The 19,470-nt window shown below is 43.2% G+C and overlaps 1 protein-coding gene across 6 annotated transcripts in view; it reads left to right on the plus strand.

The window, feature by feature from the left end:
* sfswap (splicing factor SWAP) overlaps positions 1-19,470 on the plus strand; it is a 135,978-nt gene that overhangs the window by 53,002 nt on the left and 63,506 nt on the right. For all 6 annotated transcript variants that reach the window (XR_013889035.1, XM_080207981.1, XM_080207982.1 and 3 more), the window contains exon 10: positions 726-819. Coding sequence is in view for 5 of the 6 variants with exons in the window: in XM_080207981.1 (XP_080064107.1) it covers positions 726-819 (94 nt within the window). In the remaining variant the exon portion in view is untranslated. The remainder of the gene's footprint in view (positions 1-725; positions 820-19,470) is intronic.

A 19,470-nucleotide genomic window follows, 5' to 3' on the forward strand; every position in this document is an offset into this window, starting at 1 on the left:
TCGAGTGCAGCCTAACTAACCATAGTTTTATAAAGTTGCAACATGATGTTCTGACTCTTGTACTCAATGCCCTAACCAATAAAAGCAAACATGCTACACGCGTCTTTATTTGTGTGGCCACTTTCAGGGAGCTATGGATTTGAACCCCAAGATCCTTCTGTACATCAGTGTTGTTCAGGGTCTTGTCATTAATGAGCAGAATTATGCAGGCTGCAAATGTTCCCTGTTACCTCACCGGAAGGCTAAGGATGTTGATGGTTTACATCTGTAGGTCTGTCTTCCAAGACCCTAACATTTGCTTACCTGTCCTGTGCAGGTTATCACTTATGATTTCTGATAGTACTATACCCACACACGTGTTGGCAATGTTTCCCATCATGCTGAGAAAGAGTTCTAATAACTACTCTTGTCTACTATTAAAATTGTTAAAGTTCATAAGTACTTTTGTCAACTTCAGATCTGTTAGTCTTCTTTGACATAGTGTCGTGGGGTCTTTGGCACCCATCCAGCAGGCAAATGGGATCTCAGATTGAAGATGGCACCTCTTGCAGTGCAACTCTCCCTCAGTACTGCACTTGGTAACAGTTTCTTGAGCAATTTAGTAAATAATATATAATAATCAATGGTTTTTTTTAACAATTAGTGTTCAGTTCTTGAAATCCATTTTTATTTGGTGATCTATTTTAATAACAGGTTTGAGTTTAAGGCTGTGTTTTATCTTCCAGGTTTGAGTTTCTCCAGCCCTGGCACCAGTACAATGCATATTATGAGTTCAAGAAACAGTACTTCTCTCAAAAGGAAGGTTGCAATATTCCACAGGTAAGGGGTTGTGGGGCTGGGTGGGGAGAAGAGAAACCAAGAAGATATTCGCTGATCTGTCCCTGTCCCTGTTCTTGCTTATGCAATGAATCACTTCATACTTTTCTGCATTTAAATATCATCTACCTGCCGTTCCACCAAGCTGTCTGCGACCTATTGAAGTTTAACATTATATTTGCTATAGAAGACTCGTTTCAAGCAGTGTAAATTCACAGCAAATTCTGGATTAAACAAGTATGGCATTGCCAAATGGTATTCAGCATTTATCACTGGCATAATAGATAAGCATGGTGGATCACTTTTGAACATGAAAAATCAAAGTAGGAAGTATTGGAAAATCTCAGCAGGCCTGGTAGCATCTGTGAAGAAAGAATTAGGATTTCCAGTCCAGTATGACTATTCTTTGGAACTGAGTCATATTGGACTCAAATGTTAACTCTGTTTCTGCCTCCACTGAGGCATGGTTAGTGTGTTTGCAGATGACACCAGGATTCGTGGCAAAGTGGGCAGTGAAGAAGGTTATCCAGGATTGCAACGGGATCCTGATCAATTGGGAAAGTGAACTGCTAAATGGCAGATGAAGTTTAATTTAGATAAATGCGAGATGATGCATTTTGATAGATCAAACCAGAGCAGGACTTACTCAGTTAATGGTAGAGCGTTAGGAAGAGTTACAGAACAAAGAGGTATAGGGGTTTGGGTTCATAGGTCCTTGAAAGTGGAGTCACGGGTGGATAGAATGGTAAAAAAGGCATTCAGCATGCTTGGTTTCATTGGTCAGAACATTGAATACAGGAGTTGGGACATCATGTTGGAAGCTGTACAAGACATTGGTAAGGCCATGCTTGGAATACTGTGCACTGTTCTGGTCACCCTATTATAGAAAGGATATTATTAATCTAGAAAAAGTGAGAAAAGATTCATGAGGATGCGACCAGAACCTGATGGCTTGAGTTATAAGGAGTGGTTGGATAGGCTGGGACTTTTTTTCCTTGGAGCGTAGGAGGCTCAGGGGTGATCTTATAGATTTATGGTGAAGGAGGGGTGCCTTAAGTAGATAATCAACATCTTTTCCCAAAAGTAGGGTGTAGGTTTAAAGTGAGTGGAGAGAGTTACAAAAGGGTCCAGAGGGGTAATTTTTACGCAGAAGGTGGTGAGTGAGTGGAACAAGTTGCCAGAGTAAGTAGTAGAGCAGATACAATTTTGTTTTTAAAAAAGCATTTAGACAGTTACTTGAGCAAGATGGGTATAGAGAGATATGGGCCAAACACGCAATTCGGATGAGGATAGTGGTAAAAACTGGGTGGCATGGACAAGTTGGGCCGAAGGGCCTGTTTCCACACTACAAATCTCTGACTCTGATGCTGCCAGACGTGCATGAAAAGACTCAGCAACTTTGGTTTTAGATCTCCAGGATTTGCAGTATTTTGCTTTTATGGAAGTTGTAAAACTATCATATAAAAACAGTATAAAAACACAGAGTGCATAATGTGCAAGCAGTTTTTTAATTTGCTATTATTGTAGTCTGCTGTGGATCAGCAGCTCCTTGTAGAAACTTCATGGGTTCTGTTTCTTGGTTTTAATGGAAATATTGTGCCTTTCCTGGACTCCTTTTGAGGGCAGGATGGGAGAATGGGATTTTCTTTTAAGATGCATTCTATATGAATGAAAGATTACTTCACCTTTGCTTTATTTCAGTCGTAAAACCTTTAAAAATAACTAACTGAGGATGTGTATGCAGCTAGGGCAAGTCAGGTGCAGTAAAATGTCTACCCATTCACATTTCTATCTAAGAAACGGAATATCACTGAAGGTATATTCAGGTTGCATGGTACCACAGTGGTTAGCGTTGCTGCTTCACAGCTCCAGGGACCTGGGTTCGATTCCTGGCTTGGGTCACTGTCTGTGTGGAGTTTGCACATTCTCCTCGTGCCTGCGTGGGTTTCCTCCGGGTGCTCCAGTTTCCTCCCACAGTCCAAAGATGTGCGGGTCAGGTTGATTGGCCATGCTAAAATTGCCCCTTAATGTCCTGAGACGCGTAGGTTAGAGGGATTAGCGGGTAAATATGTAGGGATATGGGGGTAGGGTGTGGGTGGGATTGTGGTCGTGCAGACTCGACGGGCCAAATGGCCTCTTTCTGCACTGTAGAGTTTCTATGATTATGATAGAAATGAGTTTGTATTGGAATGTTAACTAGGTTCAGCAACGTAGGTGATTAAATGTGCTGACTAATTTTTCATATATAAATTTCTCATTTCTATTGTAAATAACAGCTTCGAAACCAACTGTGCCTGAAGAATATATATGACATCCATTATAAAGATCTGAGACTGGTTTGTTCCTTTTAAGATATGGGTGCAAGCAGTAGTATAGAAAGAAGAATTGTCATTGCAAATGGATTACAAACATTATTTTATTTGACGGGATGTAGGAACAGTAGAAAAGTAATTGCTTTTAAGACTGTGCCCCTATTTTCAGGTTCATGGCCATGAAACCTAATTGACAGAATAGCAAAATACATCATGTTCACCATAAGTAGTTTTGTGCTTCATAGATCAGTATGTTTTCTCAAGTTGTAAATTATACTGATACTGGTATTTACATCCATGGAATGATTCTACATTTATGACAGCTGTAATTATTTTGTAGTCCCATTTTTGGATGTAAATAAATTCTGTTGGATTGAAAATGAAGACATCTGCAATAACTTTGCTGTGCTTCTGTAATGTTGCACACTGATCAGTGTATAGGGAGCTTCAGGTTGTGGTCATAAGAAGAAACAGGATTCGGTCCATCAGCCATTCAGTAAGATCATAGCTAATGTGGCCTTAACTCCAATTACCTACCTATCCTTGATAACGTTTGACTCCATTATAGATCAGAACTCTAACTCAGCCTTGAATATTTTTTATTTATTCATGGGACATGAATGTCGCTGGCTGGCCAGCATTTATTGCCCACCCCTTGTTGGCCTTGAACTGAGTGGTTTGCTAGGCCGTTTCAGAGGGCAGTTGAGAATAACTATGTTGCTGTGGGCCTGGAGTCGCGTGTAGACCAGACTAAGGAAGGAAATCTGCTGTCCTTACCTGAGGGGCATTAGTGAAGCAGATGGATTTTTGAACAATGGTTTCATAGAATCTGCAGTGCAGAAGGAGGCCATTTGGTACATTGAGCATGTACGAACAACAATCCTACCCAAGTCCTGTCTTATCCCTGTAACACGACATATTTATCCTCCTAATCCAACATTAAGGAGCAATCTATCATGGCCAATCAACCTAACCCGTACATCTTCATTGTCATCAGTAGATTCTTAATTCCAGATATTTCTATTGAATTCAAGTTCCACCATCTGCCGTGGAGGGATTCAGACCTGGGTTCCCAGAGCATTAGCTGAGTTTTTGGATTAATAGTCCAGCGATAATACCACGTGGCCATTGTAAAATGTATTATTTGATATACGTGAAACATGTGTCTGGAAAATGTTATAAGAAATTAACTGCAATATGTAGATACCCTGAATGTAAGAGACTGTAGTGCAGAAGGAGGCCTTTCAACCCATCAAATCTGCACCAACCACAATCCCACTCAGGTCCTATCCCCATAACCCCATGCATTTATCCTAGCTGGTCCCCCTGACACTGAGGGGCAATTTAGCGTGGCCAATCCACCTAACCTGCATATCTTTGGACTGTGAGAGGAAACCTGAGAATCCAGAGGAAATGATGTGGGTATGCCGGCGTTGGACTGGCGTAAACACAGTAAAAAGTCTGACAACACCAGGTTTTAGTCCAACCGATTTATTTGGTAATAGACTCACTAGCTTTTGAGGTTTCCCTCTTCGTCAGGTGAATGGAGAGTTCTGGCCTCAGACAGAGCATATAAAGCACAGACAGTTTACAGATTACTGATTAGAATGTGAATCTTTACACGTAACTGATAGCCAAGTTCCGCACGCATGAGGACAGTCTCAACAGGGATCTTGGGTTCATGTCGCACTATCTGTAACCCCCGTGACTTGCTTGGGTTTGCAAAATCTCACTTACTGTACTGTCTGGAGACAATACACATCTCTTTAACCTGTGATCAGCGCTCCTTCCACTCACATTGTCGGCCACTTTAGGACTTGAACAGCAGGTTAGGTGTAAAGATTCGCATTCTAATCAGTAATCTGTAAACTGTCTGTGCTTTATATGCTCTGTCTGAGGCCAGAACTCTCCATTCACCTGACGAAGAGGGAAACCTCGAAAGCTAGTGAGTCTACTATCAAATAAATCAGTTGGACTAAAACCTGGTGTTGTCAGACTTTTTACTGTGTAATCCAGAGGAAACCCATGGAGATACGGGGAGAATGTGCAAACTCCACACAGACAGTGACCCAAGCCGGGAATCGAGCCCAGGTCCCTGGCGTTGTGAGGCAGCAGTGCTACCCACTGTGCCAATTATAAATGAATAATGTAAATCAGCATCATAGAACTTAATTTTAATTACAAAACTTTAATCCAGTCTGCTGACCTTGCCCATACCTGTTGAATGTGAAGTAATTTTTATGCGCTGCCAAATTTGGTGAGGAACTGGGTATTTGTGAGGTGAAGGCACGTCTTGCATGAATTTTATATGGGAAATGTAGCAGTTGCATCTAGAGTTATATTTCTATTAAAAACACTATAAATTGTGCAATTTCACCCTCTGGTTGAGGGGGTTGCATACAATAGTATTGTCTTCAGAATGAGCAATTTTTGCACAGGACAGATTTGTAATACAGCAACTTAAGTTTCTGTAGCTACTTTAGTTAGTAAAACATTCCTTTGCAATAGCATTATCAAACATAATTTGACACTGAACCACTCAAGTATATATTAGGGCAGGTGACTGACAGCGTGGTTCGAAACAGGTAGGTTTTAAGGAGTATCATAAAGGAAGAGAACGAGTGAGATGGATAAGTTTAGGGAGGGAATTCCATGGTTTAGGGCCCAGGCAACTGAAGGCATGGCCACCCAAGAGCTCTTCAAATCGGGAATGTTAAAGAGACTGCAATTAGTGGAGCACAGAGACCTTGGAGGGTTACAGAGGTGCAGGATATTAGAGCAGGATATTGGAGTACAATGTTAGCAAGTGTGAGGTTATCCACTTTGGCAGGAATAATAGTAGGAGGGATTACTATTTAAAGGGAGCATAGCTGCAGCATGCTACGGTGCAGAGGGACCTGGGGGTCCTTGTGCGTGAGTCGCAAAAACCCAGTCTGCAGGTGCAGCAGGTGATCAAGAAGGCAAATGGGATGCTGGCCTTTATAGCGAGGGGGATAGAATATAAAAGCAGGGAGGTCTTGCTGCAACTGTACAGGGCATTGGTGAGGCCGCAGCTGGAGTACTGTGTGCAGTTTTGGTCACCGCACTTGTGCAAGGATATTTTGGCCTTGGAGGGAGTGCAGAGGAAGTTCACTAGGCTGATACCGGAGATGAGGGGGTTAGACTATGAAGAGAGACTAAATAGACTGGGTTTGTACTCATTGGAGTTTAGAAGGATGAGGGAGGATCTTATAGAGACGTATAAGATAATGAGAGGGATGGATAGGGTAGAGGTAGAGAGATTCTTCCTGCTCAGAAAGGACAGCAGGACTAGAGGGCACAGCCTCAAGATAAGGGGGGGGTGCTGTTTAGAACAGAGTTGAGGAGGAACTTCTTCACTCAAAGGGTGGTGAATCTCGAATTCTCTGCCTGTTGAAGTGGTGGAGGCTACCTCACTAAATATATTCAAGACATGGGTAGATAGGTTTTTGACAGACAAGGGAATTAAGGGTTATGGGGAGAAAGCGGGAAAGTGGAACTGAGCCACTTCAGATCAGCCATGATCTTATTGATTGGTGGGGCAGGCTCAAAGGGCTAGATGGCCTACTTCTGCTCCTGTTTCTTATGTTCTTATGTTAGGGAGGGGGCAAAGCCATGGAGCATTTGAATTCTAGGATTAAGACATCAATAACGAGACAGTGATTGACTGGGGTTACCAGTCGCATGGCAAAGGAAGAGAGGGAAGCACACAAGGCCAAGATTAGAGGGGCAAGTGTGTTCAGGGAGGGCTGGAGGAGATTTCTGAGGTGAGATAGAGCCTTTATGGGATTTCAGTACAGATCAGAATTCAAAATTGTGGTGATGAAAAACGAGAGTCAATATAGATAGCATGGTGGTTAGCACTGCTGCTTCACAGTGCTAGGGATCTGGTTCAATTCTGACCTTAGGTGACTGTGTGGTATTTGCAGGCGCTCCCCACGTTTGTGTGGGTTTCCTCCGGCAGTACAAAGATCTGCAGGTTAGGTGGATTGGCTGTGCTAAATTTCACCTTGGTGTCTCAAGATACGGAGGTTAGCTGGAATAGCCATGATAATGCATGGGGCTATGGAAACAGAGTGGTGGAAAGGGCCTGGGTCAATGCAGACTCAGTGGGCTGAATGGCCTCCTGTATGATTAAGAATAGGGTTGTGATACGTAAGTGGAACTTGCAGTGGAATAACATATGGCAGTAGAGTTTGTATGAATTGAAGTTTGTAGAAAGTGAACAATGGGAATTTGGTCAATCTGCAGTAGTTGAAAGGAGAGGGCAAGGGGTGACAGAAACATGGACAAGGGTTTCAGCAGTAAAGGGGCTGAGGTAGAAGCTATTTCACTGGTGGAAAGAAACATCCAACTTCTTGGTGCTTGGTGTGACTGTATATTTTAGAGAAGAATTCTAGTCTGGATTCCCTTAATCTGTGTTGATTGGGAACATATTGTTAAACAAAAGGAGCCCTAAACTTCGATAACAGCTATACTCGCACAAGAATGGCACTTCCAGTTTGTGTATGAAATTTCTGCTTCTAAATTGTATCATGATTAGGAAGCCCTTTCAATTGTTTTGTCGAATAACTTCTTCCTTGCCTACCTAGTCAGATATTATCTTCATAAGAACATAAGAAATAGGAGCAGGAGTAGGCCATCTAGCCCTTCAAGCCTGCCCCGCCATTCAGTAAGGTCATCGCTGATCTGAAGTGGCTCAGTTCCACTTTCCCGCTTTCTCCCCATAACCCTTAATCGCCTTGCCTACCAAAAACCTATCTACCCGCGTCTTAAATATATTTAGCGGGGTAGCCTCCACCACTTCAACGGGCAGAGAATTCCAGAGATTCACCACCCTTTGAGTGAAGAAGTTCCTCCTCAACTCTGTTCTAAACTGCACCCCCCTTATCTTGAGGCTGTGCCCTCTAGTCCTGCTGTCCTTTCTGAGCAGGAAGAACCTCTCCACCTGTACCCTATCCATCCCTTTCATCATCTTATACGTCTCAATGAGATCCCCCCTCATCCTTCTAAACTCTAACGAGTACAAGCCCAGTCTATTCAGCCTCTCCTCATAGCTCAACCCCCTCAACTCCGGTATCAGCCTAGTGAACCTCCTCTGCACTCTCTCCAAGGCCAAAATATCCTTGCGCAAGTGCGGCGACCAAAACTGCACACAGTACTCCAGCTGCGGCCTCACCAGTGCCCTGTACAGTTGCAGCAAGACCTCCCTACTTTTATATTCAATCCCCCTCGCTATGAAGGCCAGCATCCCATTTGCCTTCCTGACCACCTGCTGCACCTGCAAGCTGGGTTTTTGCGACTCATGCACAAGGACCTCCAGGTCACTGCACCGTAGCATGCTGCAGCTTTTCACCCTGTAAGTAGTAGTCCTTCCTACTATTATTCCTACCAAAGTGGATAACGTCACACTTGCCAACATTGTATTCCATCTGCCAGGTCCTCGCCCACTCGCTCAGCCTATCTAGATCCCTCTGCAGACTTTCCACACCCTCCGCGCAATTTGCTGTTCCACTTTGTGTCATCGGCAAATTTCGACACCTTACACTCGGCTCCCTCCTCCAGATCATCTATATAAGTGGTAAATAGCTGAGGCCCCAGCACCGATCCCTGGGGCACTCCACTAGTCGCCAACCGCCAATCCGAATAGCACCCATTGACACCTGCTCTCTGCCTCCTATTTGACAGCCAATCCCCTATCCACGCTAACACCTTATCCCCAACTCCATGCCCCCTAACCTTCTGTAACAACCTTTTGTGTGGCACCTTATCAAACGCCTTCTGAAAATCAAGAAATACTACATCCATCAATTCCCCTCGATCCACCAGACTAGACACATCCTCATAGAATTCCAATAAATTCATCAGACACGACTTCCCCTTAACGGATCCGTGCTGCGTCTGCTGTATCAAACAATTCTTCTCAAGATGCCTCGCTATTTTCTCTTTGATTACGGATTCAAGCATTTTTCCTACAACAGACGTTAAATTAACCGGCCTATAGTTCCCTGCCTTTTGCCTGTTACCCTTTTTAAACAGCGGCGTAACATTAGCCGTTTTCCAATCTTCTGGCACTTCCCCGGAATCCAGCGAGGTTTGGAAAATAATCACCAAGGCGTCCACTATCACCTCTGCCATTTCCTTCAGAACCCTTGGATGCATTCCATCCGGTCCTGGGGACTTGTCCACCATCAGTCCCTCTAGTCTGTCGAGCACTGCCTCTCTAGTAACAATGATCTCATTCAGGCCCTCCACTCCTACCATCTTTCCATCGTTAACACCCGGCAAACTATTCGCGTCCTCCTCCATGAAGACCGAAGCAAAAAAGTTATTCAAGGCCTCAGCCATTTCCTCATCCCCCACCACTAAATCCCCCCTCTCATCCTCTAAGGGTCCAATATTCACCCTAGCCAGCCTCCTCCTTTTTATATATTTATAAAAACTCTTACTGTCCTTTTTTATATTTAGCGCTAGCCCAGATTCATAGTCTATCCTTCCTTTCTTTATCAACTTCTTCGTCATTCTTTGTTGATATTTAAACCTCTCCCAATCCTCTTCTCGCCCACTACCTTTAGCCACTCTAAACGCATCAGCTTTTAATTTAATACTCTCATTTATCTCCTTCGTTATCCACGGCTGATTATCTCTTCCCCTACGATCCTTCTTTACCATCGGAATAAATTTCTGCTGAGCACCAAGAAAGATCTCCTTAAAGATCCTCCACTGTTCCTCAGCAGACCTACCTCCCAATCTGCGCCCCCAATCTACATTCGCCAATTCCTCTCTCATTCTATCGTACTCCCCTCTGTTCAAACAAAGGACACAGGTCCGGGATCCTACTTTCCCCTCCATCTGCATCAGAAACTCCACCATACAATGATCACTCTTCCCAAGAGGATCCTTCACAACAAGGTCCCTAATTCTACCTCTCTCATTACATAACACCAGATCTAAGGTAGCTCGCTCCCTCGTCGGCTCCAACACACACTGTTCAAGGAAGCTATCCCGGCAGCATTCCAAGAACTCTTCCTCAAGCCCACCGCGTCCAACATGGGTCGTCCAATCAATATGTAGATTGAAATCCCCCATAATTATCGCCGTTCCATTCCTGCACGCAGCATTTATTTGCACGTTTATAGCCCGCCCCACCTCCAGGTCGTTATTTGGGGGCCTATAGACGACACCCACCAGCGTCTTCTTCCTCCCCTTGCTGTTCCTAATCTCCACCCACAACGATTCCACGTTCTGCTCTTTGGCGCCTATATCTTCCCTTACTACCATCCTGATACTATCCCTAATCAGCAGAACTACCCCCCTGCCCCCTTTTTCCTCCCGTCTATCCTTCCTAAACACTTGATACCCCTGTACATTCAGCTCCCAGTCCCTGTCACCTTGCAACCATGTCTCTGTCATGGCCACTAGAGCGTATCCATTTGTGCTGATCTGCGCCACCAGCTCATTCACTTTGTGCCAAATGCTTCGTGCATTCAGATAAAGTGTCTTCATCCCAGCCTGGACTCTGGTCCCAGCACGGTTCAGACCAACACCGTCCCACCTGCCGCAATACTGGTGCCAATGCCCCATAAATTCAAAACCATTCCTTCCACACCAATCCCTGAGCCACCCATTCACCTCTTAAATCCTATCTACCCTACGCCCATCTGCACGCGGTTCAGGTAGTAATCCAGAGATAACCACCTTGTTGGTTCTGCTTTTTAATTCCATTCCCAGCTTTTCATACTCCCTCTCCAGATCCTCAGTTCGCATTTTGCCTATGTCATTGGCACCCACATGTACCACAACGACCAGATTCTCACCCTCCCACTCCAGGTTCCTCTGCAGCCCAGATGTGACATCCTGGACCCGAGCACCAGGCAGACAACGCACCCTTCTGTGCTCTTTATCATTGTGACAAAAGACAGTGTCTATACCCTTAACCACACTATCACCAATTACCACTACATTCCTTTTTACCTTCTCTTTGTCTATGTCAGTTCCTTCTTTAAATGCTGTGAAAGGACAAAGCAGTTTTGGTACTAAGGAACATGCCTCTCTCCGTTTGTGTTATTAAAGAGGAAAAAAATCCATTTATTTGAGGGTAGCTAATTAATCATTCTGTGAAAACATATATGTAACAAGTTGTTGAGCTGTCAATATTTATTTCTAGTCTGACAGTGACTTTATTTCCAAAGGGAATCCTTATACTTTCCTGCCTATAAAAATTGAACTGAATGGAGAATTTCCGAACCGAATTTCTGTCGGAAAAAGCTCCACTGTTTCACTGATGATGTCCATTTAGAATGATCAACAATGAAAGAATTGGAAATAAGACGGCACGTGATGAGGCTTCACTGTTTAAAATGCAAAGATTTCACTATCTAATTACCTTCATTTCAACCAAGAAACATGAGTTCTCAAAGTCACTAAATTACTATTTTTATTTGACTAAACATTGCTTTTATGCGGGTTTTACCTGGGAAAAGGTGCTGTTCCCACTAAACAGTGATTGGCGAAAATACTTTAGAAAGGCAATATGGGAAAATTAGTGGATACATTTTTTCATCTGGACGCACATGTATAAATTTGTCAGGACATTTTATCATTTTTTTTTCCTTCTGCAGCATTCAGCTGAGCTGATTGTGCTGCTAGAAACACAGCCCTAACAATGGAATGCAGATGTATCTGTCCCATGTTTTGGAATCACTTGCATAGTTGGAAAATTCTTAAATTTCTAAAGTGCAGTTGGCTCCCGCAGTAGCGCGATGCATGGCCATTGAGCATGAGTCCAAGAGCGTGGAGCAGGGGTTGGAGAGTGGCGATTGAGCACTGGCAGCTGACCCCAAGGGAGTTGAGGTGGTTTTCATCATTCCTCCCCCTTGTATATTAAGTTTGGTTCGAGTAAACAGTTTTGTTACTTTCACCTGCCGAGTAATTAGTGAGCCTTGCAGTTATTACATTGGCAGCAAGATAAATTGGGACTACAGTCACCAGCTCCTGGAATCAAGGGCAGGGAGAAAGTCTGCTGAAGTTTTTTTACAAAAGCAATGCCTTTGCAGCAACGTTAAGCAAAAACAATGTCCTTTCTGATTCTTTTGACCCAGCAACTGAAGTTCATGGCCCTGAATCATTGGGTTTAGTGTATTGTAAGATCTGCTATTGCTTTGTCACTATTGAAATTACAGGAGAGGACAATAAACAAATTGTTCTGCTTACAGTATGTGGACTGCAGACTTACAATCTCATTAGAAATTTAACCTCCCAGAAACTCCAGATACTAAGTTTATTGACCAGTTTGTATCATTGAAAAAGGATCATTATAATCCCAGACGATCATCATGCAGCATTTTAAATTTAACTCTGCTGTAAGGGATCCAGGGGATTGTGACACAAGCGGCAAGACTAAGAAAATGGGAAGAGCCATGCAAATTTGAACCATCACTAAGTGATATGCTGTGAGACAGATTAGTTTGTGGCGTAAATAGTATAAACATACAGAAAAGATAGACCTGGATTACACTACACAATTTAGAACATGATTCAGAAGAGGAATCTAATACGTATCAGTTGAATAATGTAAAAAAAGTAAATCGGATCCTATTGTAATCGTACCACTGGTAAATGGGTGGTCACTAGGCATGGCAATGGATACCGGTGCTTCTGTAACCACCATATGGGATCAGGCATTCAAATATCTTCAAGGCAGAATTCAGCTTCTAAGTTAACTAATGCAGCAGCTAAATTCTGGTTTATAGTTTATTTATTGTCACAAGTAGGCTTACATTAACACTACAATGAAGTTATTGTGAAAAGCTCCTAGTTGTCACACTCTGGCACCTGTATGGATACACTGAGGGAGAATTTAACATGGCTGATGCATCTAACCAGTACGTCTTTTGGACTGTGGGAGGAAAGCGGAGCGTCTAGAGGAAACCCATGGGGAGAACATGCAGACCCCACATAGTGACCCAAGCCAGGAATTGAACCTGGGTCCCTGGTGCTGTGAGGCAGCAGTGCTAACCACCATGTCAGCCTGCCGCCCCGCAAATTGACCACGTACATGGAGAAACTCTCAAAAATTTGATGTACGTCTGTGCCAGTGACTTATCAGCATCAGCCTTCTCAACTACCGATTATTGTCGTAAAAGGCTAGGGGCCTAATCTCATGGGACAAGATTGGTCTCAACAAATAAAACTGAGTTAGCTAGATATCTTCAGCATATCCGATGTTAACAAGATGTTTAAAAAATATACCCTGTAGTTTTTCAAAATGAATTGGGCAGAATTTAGGGACTCAAGGCTAAAATCTCCATTAATTTAGATGCAACCCCAAAATTTTTTGGAGCTCACCCAGTGCCTTATGCCTTGCATCAAAAGACAGAAATTAAACGTTTGGAAAAATTAGGAGTCGTTAGGTCAGTATAGTTTTCTGAATGGGCTGCCCCCATCATTCCCACACTGGAATCGGACGTCTGTCAAGATCGGCTGTTTCTTTGATAGTAAATTCGTTGTCTCCACAAATGTGGATAGCCCTGTCCAATTCCAAAACTTGCGAAATTAGCGGGAGACTGAATACATACAGAACAGAACTAGCCATGAGCCATGTGTTTCAGCAATTGGAATTGGGTGGGGATTCAAGAGCGTACACCTGGTCACATTTTGGTGTGTCTTCATGAGTTATTTTCAACGCACCATGGAAAAAATGAGACACACCAAATGTGATAGTATCTCTGGGTATTGATTTAATGACAGGAGTTAAGTTGGGCTGCAGGGCCTGTGTCCATGCTGTAAACCTCTATGACTCTGAGTTTCCCAAGAAAAGCATTTGGCAAACCTCCAAGAGGTGCTTGAGGGATTCAGTGAGGTAGGGTGCGACTTAAAAGAGAGGTGTACCTTTCAGGCCCATGAGGTTACTTAGCTTGTATTTAAAGTTGATGCCCAGGGGCTACATCCTTTAAGAAAAAAAGTAAAAGCTATAAAGGAAGCACCACTACCTATAAATATGTCAGATGTGAAATCCCTTTTGGACATGGTTAATTACTATGGCCATTTGATACCAAATTTATCAACAGTGCTGGCACTGTTACATCTGCTTGGTGTTGGAGCAAACCACAAAGAAACCTGACGAAAGTTAAATTTGCTTTACAATCTTCAGACTGGCTAGCCCATGTCAGCCCAAAGAGAGAGAATTCTAATATATGATATTTTGGCATTGGGGTGGTGTTGTCTCATGAAATGGAAGATGGTGTAGAACAATGCATCACTTGTCAAGAGGAAATACTCCCAAATTGAGAAAGAGGCCTTATTCATCATTTCCAGAATTAAAAAGTTCCACCAGTACAATTATTGGTGTCACTTTGTGATCATCAATCATAAGCCATCATTAGGGTTATTTCACAAGGACAAGCCTTATTCCTATTATATCGTTTAGAGTCCAGCAGTAGACGACTTCTAGCAGAGATGAGATACCTAAACCAATGTAGATCTGCAGAGTCGCCTTAAACCATATCACCACTCAGAGTACCACAAGAAATCCTGTTAACTATATCAGATACACCACTGGTATCGTGAAGACAGATTTGGAATTGCACTCAGACCCAGTCCTGTCCAGAATAAGGCGGATGATCCTCCGTGGTTGGCACTTTGACAAGTCGGACCAATTCAAGCTTTTCAACTCTGCAAAGAAGAACTGAACTGTGAGGATAGAGTATTACTGTGGGGGTCTAGAATAGTAGTTTCTGGCCCAGTAAGAGGACTGTTACTGCACAAATTACACAGTGCTCACCCAGGTCAGACCAAAATGAAGATGCTCGCCACTTGGTGTCTGGGCATTGATTAGGATGTTGAAAATCTAGTTAAGCATTGTGATCAATGCCAGTCACCAAGAACATTACACGCTTTGGCTCCCTTGAACCTGTAGGAGTGGCCTGGCCAACCTTGGGCATGGTGATATTAGGATTTTGCAGGTCCCATTACGGGCACTATGTTCCTGGTTATTGTTCATACACATTCCAAGTAGCTTGATATTCTTGAAATGAGAACAACAACATCGTCTATAACTTTTGAAGTCTTCGATGCTCATGGCCTGTCAGAAGTTCTGGTGTCTGCCTTTATGTAGACTGAGTTTCAGCAGTTTATGCAAAATGATGGAATAACAGATGTGCACGGCACTCTATCACCCAACCTCGAATGGCTTAGCAGAAAGAGCTGTCCAGGCATTCAAGTCAGCAATGAAAAAACAGCCAGGCACACCATTATGATTGAAGCTTGCCAGATTCCCCGTTCCTTACAGGACAACACCACACATTACTACGGGGTATCTCCTCACAGAGCGACTAATGGAGAGGTTCCTTTGGACCAGACTTGACCTAGTGCTCCTCAGTTTAGTGGGGAAGGTGGAAATGTAACAAGGTGTACAAAGAGATATCATGATTTTATTAAGAGTTATTGGTCATTCGAGGTAAATGACTTAGTATTCGTCAGAAACTTGTAATTTTGGTCCAGCCTGGGTCCTCGGGGAGATTGTAACAAAAACAGGCCGAGTGTCTTTCTTGTTGACCTCCAAGGAAGGAAAGTACAGAACCATGTGGACCACATCAGGAAGAGAGAAACTAACACAATACAAGCAAAGTAAGTTCTAGCAGCACCTACGAGCCCTCCCCCAATGGTGCCAAGCTTGGTGGGACTGGTTATTTAGAGGAAGGCCCCTGCGTTGTTCCAGTGGGAGCTGGAGCAGATGTCTGCACTAATGTACCTTCTGAAATTGCAAACCACTCGACTGCTGCTCAAGGCATTGCTACCTTAACTGAGGCACAGCCGGCCAGAGAACTGAGAAGTTCTTGGAGAACTTGGAAGTCTCCTGATGGACTAAAATTTGGGAGACTGTATTGCATTACCCAACCATTTTTTAAATATTATTGTCTGTTCTTGTAAATGGTTGTCTGTTCAGAAATAGGATAGTAAAGAACTTAAACAGGAAGGGAGATGTAGTAGTGCAGCAGAGCATGCAATGCAATGATTAAGCACTAGCCCAAGTGCTTAGCAACAGTGGAGCGTGCATCCAACCTCACAGAACAGCAGTTAGAGAGCGGTGGTTGAGCGTTGGCAGTTGACCCCCAGAGTGTTGAAGAGTCGTCCTCCCTTGTATAAAGTTTGGTTTCCAGTTCCTTGAAGGGCATACTGGCAATGATGTGGGCAAAGAAACTTAATCCTATTGATTTGTGTAATGTGATTTCTGGAGTCTTTTTAAAAAAAAAACATTTACTCCGTCCTTAAAGTTAAAAACCAATGTGCAAAACAGACTGGGCAGACCCTAATCCATCTCTTTGCTTGCTCCAAAATTAAAATTGAATCCAATTCATGGTCCTCAGAAGAGAGAGACACAAGATCCAAACTAACAAGAAAAGGTATTGAATCCCTTCTTGGGCTTGATCTTAACCAAAAGGCTGAGAAGTGCACCCCTGCCAGGTGACCATTAACTCTGCCCTGCGAGTTAAGGCTTTGAAGTCAGGTTATTTTTGTGTGAGCACAGATTTTAACAATGCGTTTAATCTTCCTAAAAACTTAGCATCCCATCAGGCTCAAGTAACATTCAGTTTTAATAGGAAACCTTTCTTGGTCAATTACTGGTGTTGTACTGAAGCCCTCAGATCTGGAGAAGGTCAGGAGCAGGTGGATAAATCACTAACTTGAAGGAAATTTGCTGCAGTGCATGTCTTTGTAAAGTACCACTGTAGCGTAGGCTTATAAGGATGTCATTATAGTTCTCATTACTCCTTTCTTATATTTGCTTTGCTGATCTGCATGAGACAAGGATGTGATCCATGCTAGATTGCCAGGAGTGGAACATTTCTGTATGTGTCTCTGACTCTCTGTCATTAAATTGCTCCTTTTATGAGTCCAATGAGTATTGCTATGGAAATTGCCCTTAATTCTAGTACATGTACATTTGACACTTGGATAAAGCAGTTTGAGCGTCATGCCCTAAATTCTTTGCGTAATCTAGATTGTGTGATTGTTCTTTGGGTATTAGCAAGTGGAGATTTTACTTTACATAGAGAGAATAAAGGTCATAGAGGTTTACAGCATGGAAACAGGCCCTTCGGCCCAACTTGTCTGTCCATCTCTTTTTTTTTAAACCCCTAAGCTAGTCCCAGGAACCAGTCAGCTAACCTAGTGAGCCGCCTTTGTATTATCTCTAAGACAATTATATCTGTCCTTAGAAATGGAGACCAAACTGTGCACAGTTCTCCAGGTGTGGTCTCACAGTTATAACAAGACTTCTTTATTCGTATATTATGACCCTCAAACACCATTTGGTTTTCTTATTATTATCATTTGTCTTCCTGCACCTAATGGTGTACAAGGCAGACTTTCATCTGTTTCTATAGTTTTTTCTGGAACAGGTTGCTAGCCTGTCACCAAAGCTTGAGGGGAGCCACCCAACATCAAGCATGGCTGACCAGGAGTCTCCAATCTTACTATCTCTGATTGGCATAGAGGAAGGATTTTACAGGTTGATACTCAACCTGTTGGCCACGTAATAAATGCAGCTTCCTTCACTTGGTGCTGGGGATTAAGGTCCTGGGGTGGACTCTTGAGTTGCTTGCTCTACCTACATGCTAATTTACCATATTGCTTACATCAGTACACTCAAGTCTATGAATATCACCAATTAACACCTTTTTTAAAAAAGTATTTATCAAAAACTGACGAGTATTTTAAAAATTAATTCTCTTTTTCTATGGATTTCTTGTGGAACAATGTGCATCAATGTTTTTTTCATTTCTGCAAGCTGCTAAGTTATTTGCATAGTTTCACAAGATATTGCTGTGGTGACATGAGTGCTGTACTGCTTCTTTGTTCCACACTGACTTTTGTTGCTTTTTCATGCTAAGTATCGTAAGTGCTGAGCTGTAATTTGTCTCATCCTAAGAAAAAATGTATTGGAATCCCTATTCTTCAAATAAAGTATAGAAGGCTATTTGGTGCCTTTAATTTGTGCTGACTGTTCAAAGTAACTACTTAGTCTCCTCCCCACAGCCCAGCATTTTGTTATTTGAGAATACATTCCCTTTTGAAAATTGCAAGTGGATCTGCTTCCATCATCCTTACAGGCAGTGTTTTGCAGTTTGTTACAAAAATTGCTTTGTTTAAAAAGAATTCTCACCTTGCCTCTGGGTTCTTTGACAAGTTTGTATTTCTTTCTTCTATTACTGACCCTTCTTCCAGTGGAAACAGTTTCTGCTTGTTTCCTCTCTTAAAACCATCCTCTTGTATTACGTAGCCTCTTCACAGAGTCATGGAATTACAGCGCAGAAGGAAGCCATTTGGCCCATCATGCCTGTACTACCTCCTTAAATCAGCATCATGATTTAGTACCAGTCCCCTACCTTTTTTCTGTATCCCCTGCACATTATTTCTATTCAGATTATCATCCAGTGCTCTCTTGAATGCCCCAATTGAACCTGCCTCCACCAGTCTGCAGCAGAACATTCCAGACTCAAACCACTCTGATTTTTTTCTTCTTGCATCACGTTTGCTTCTTTTACAAATTACTTTAAATCTGCGCCCTCTGTTATAGATTAGAATCCTGGCAATGCAGAAGGAGGCCGTTCAGCCCATCAAGTCTGCACCGACCATAATCCCACCCAGGGTCTATTCCTGTAACCCCACGTATTTACCCTGCTAATCCCCTGACACTAGGGTCAATTTAGCATGGCCAATCAACCTAACCTGCACAGCTTTGGACTGTGGGAGGGAACCAGAAAGCCCGGAGGAAGCCCTCGCAGGCACAGGGAAAACGTGCAAACTCCACATAGACAGTGACCCAAGGCTGGAATTGAACCCGGCTCCCTGACGCTATGAGGCAGCAGTGCTAACCACTGTGTCACCGTGACACCCTACACCCACCAGGCCAGCATGGGAGCACAGTGGAGTTAGCACTGCTGCTTCACAGCTCCACGGACCTGTGTTCGATTCTGTGTGGAGTTTGCACATTTTCCTCGTGTCTGCGTGGGTTTCCTCCGGGTACTCCAGTTTCCTCCCACAGTCCAAAGATGTACGGGTTAGGTTGATTGGCCATGCTAAACTTGCCCTTCGTGCCCTGAGATGCATAGGTTAGAGGGATTAGTGGGTAAATACGTAGGGACATGGGGGTAGGGCCTGGGTGGGATTGTGGTCGGTGCAGACTTGATGGGTCGAATGGCTTTTCTGTGTTCTTGATCCTTCTGTGAGCAGGGACAGTTTCTCCTATCAACTCTGTCTATCTTAACCTTCTCTACTCTTGGTTTCTCTAATCTTTACATTCCTCATACCAATATCTCAT

This window comes from Carcharhinus amblyrhynchos, chromosome 20 (genome assembly GCF_965287045.1).
Source record: "Carcharhinus amblyrhynchos chromosome 20, sCarAmb.v2.hapA, whole genome shotgun sequence".
NCBI lineage: Eukaryota > Metazoa > Chordata > Chondrichthyes > Carcharhiniformes > Carcharhinidae > Carcharhinus > Carcharhinus amblyrhynchos.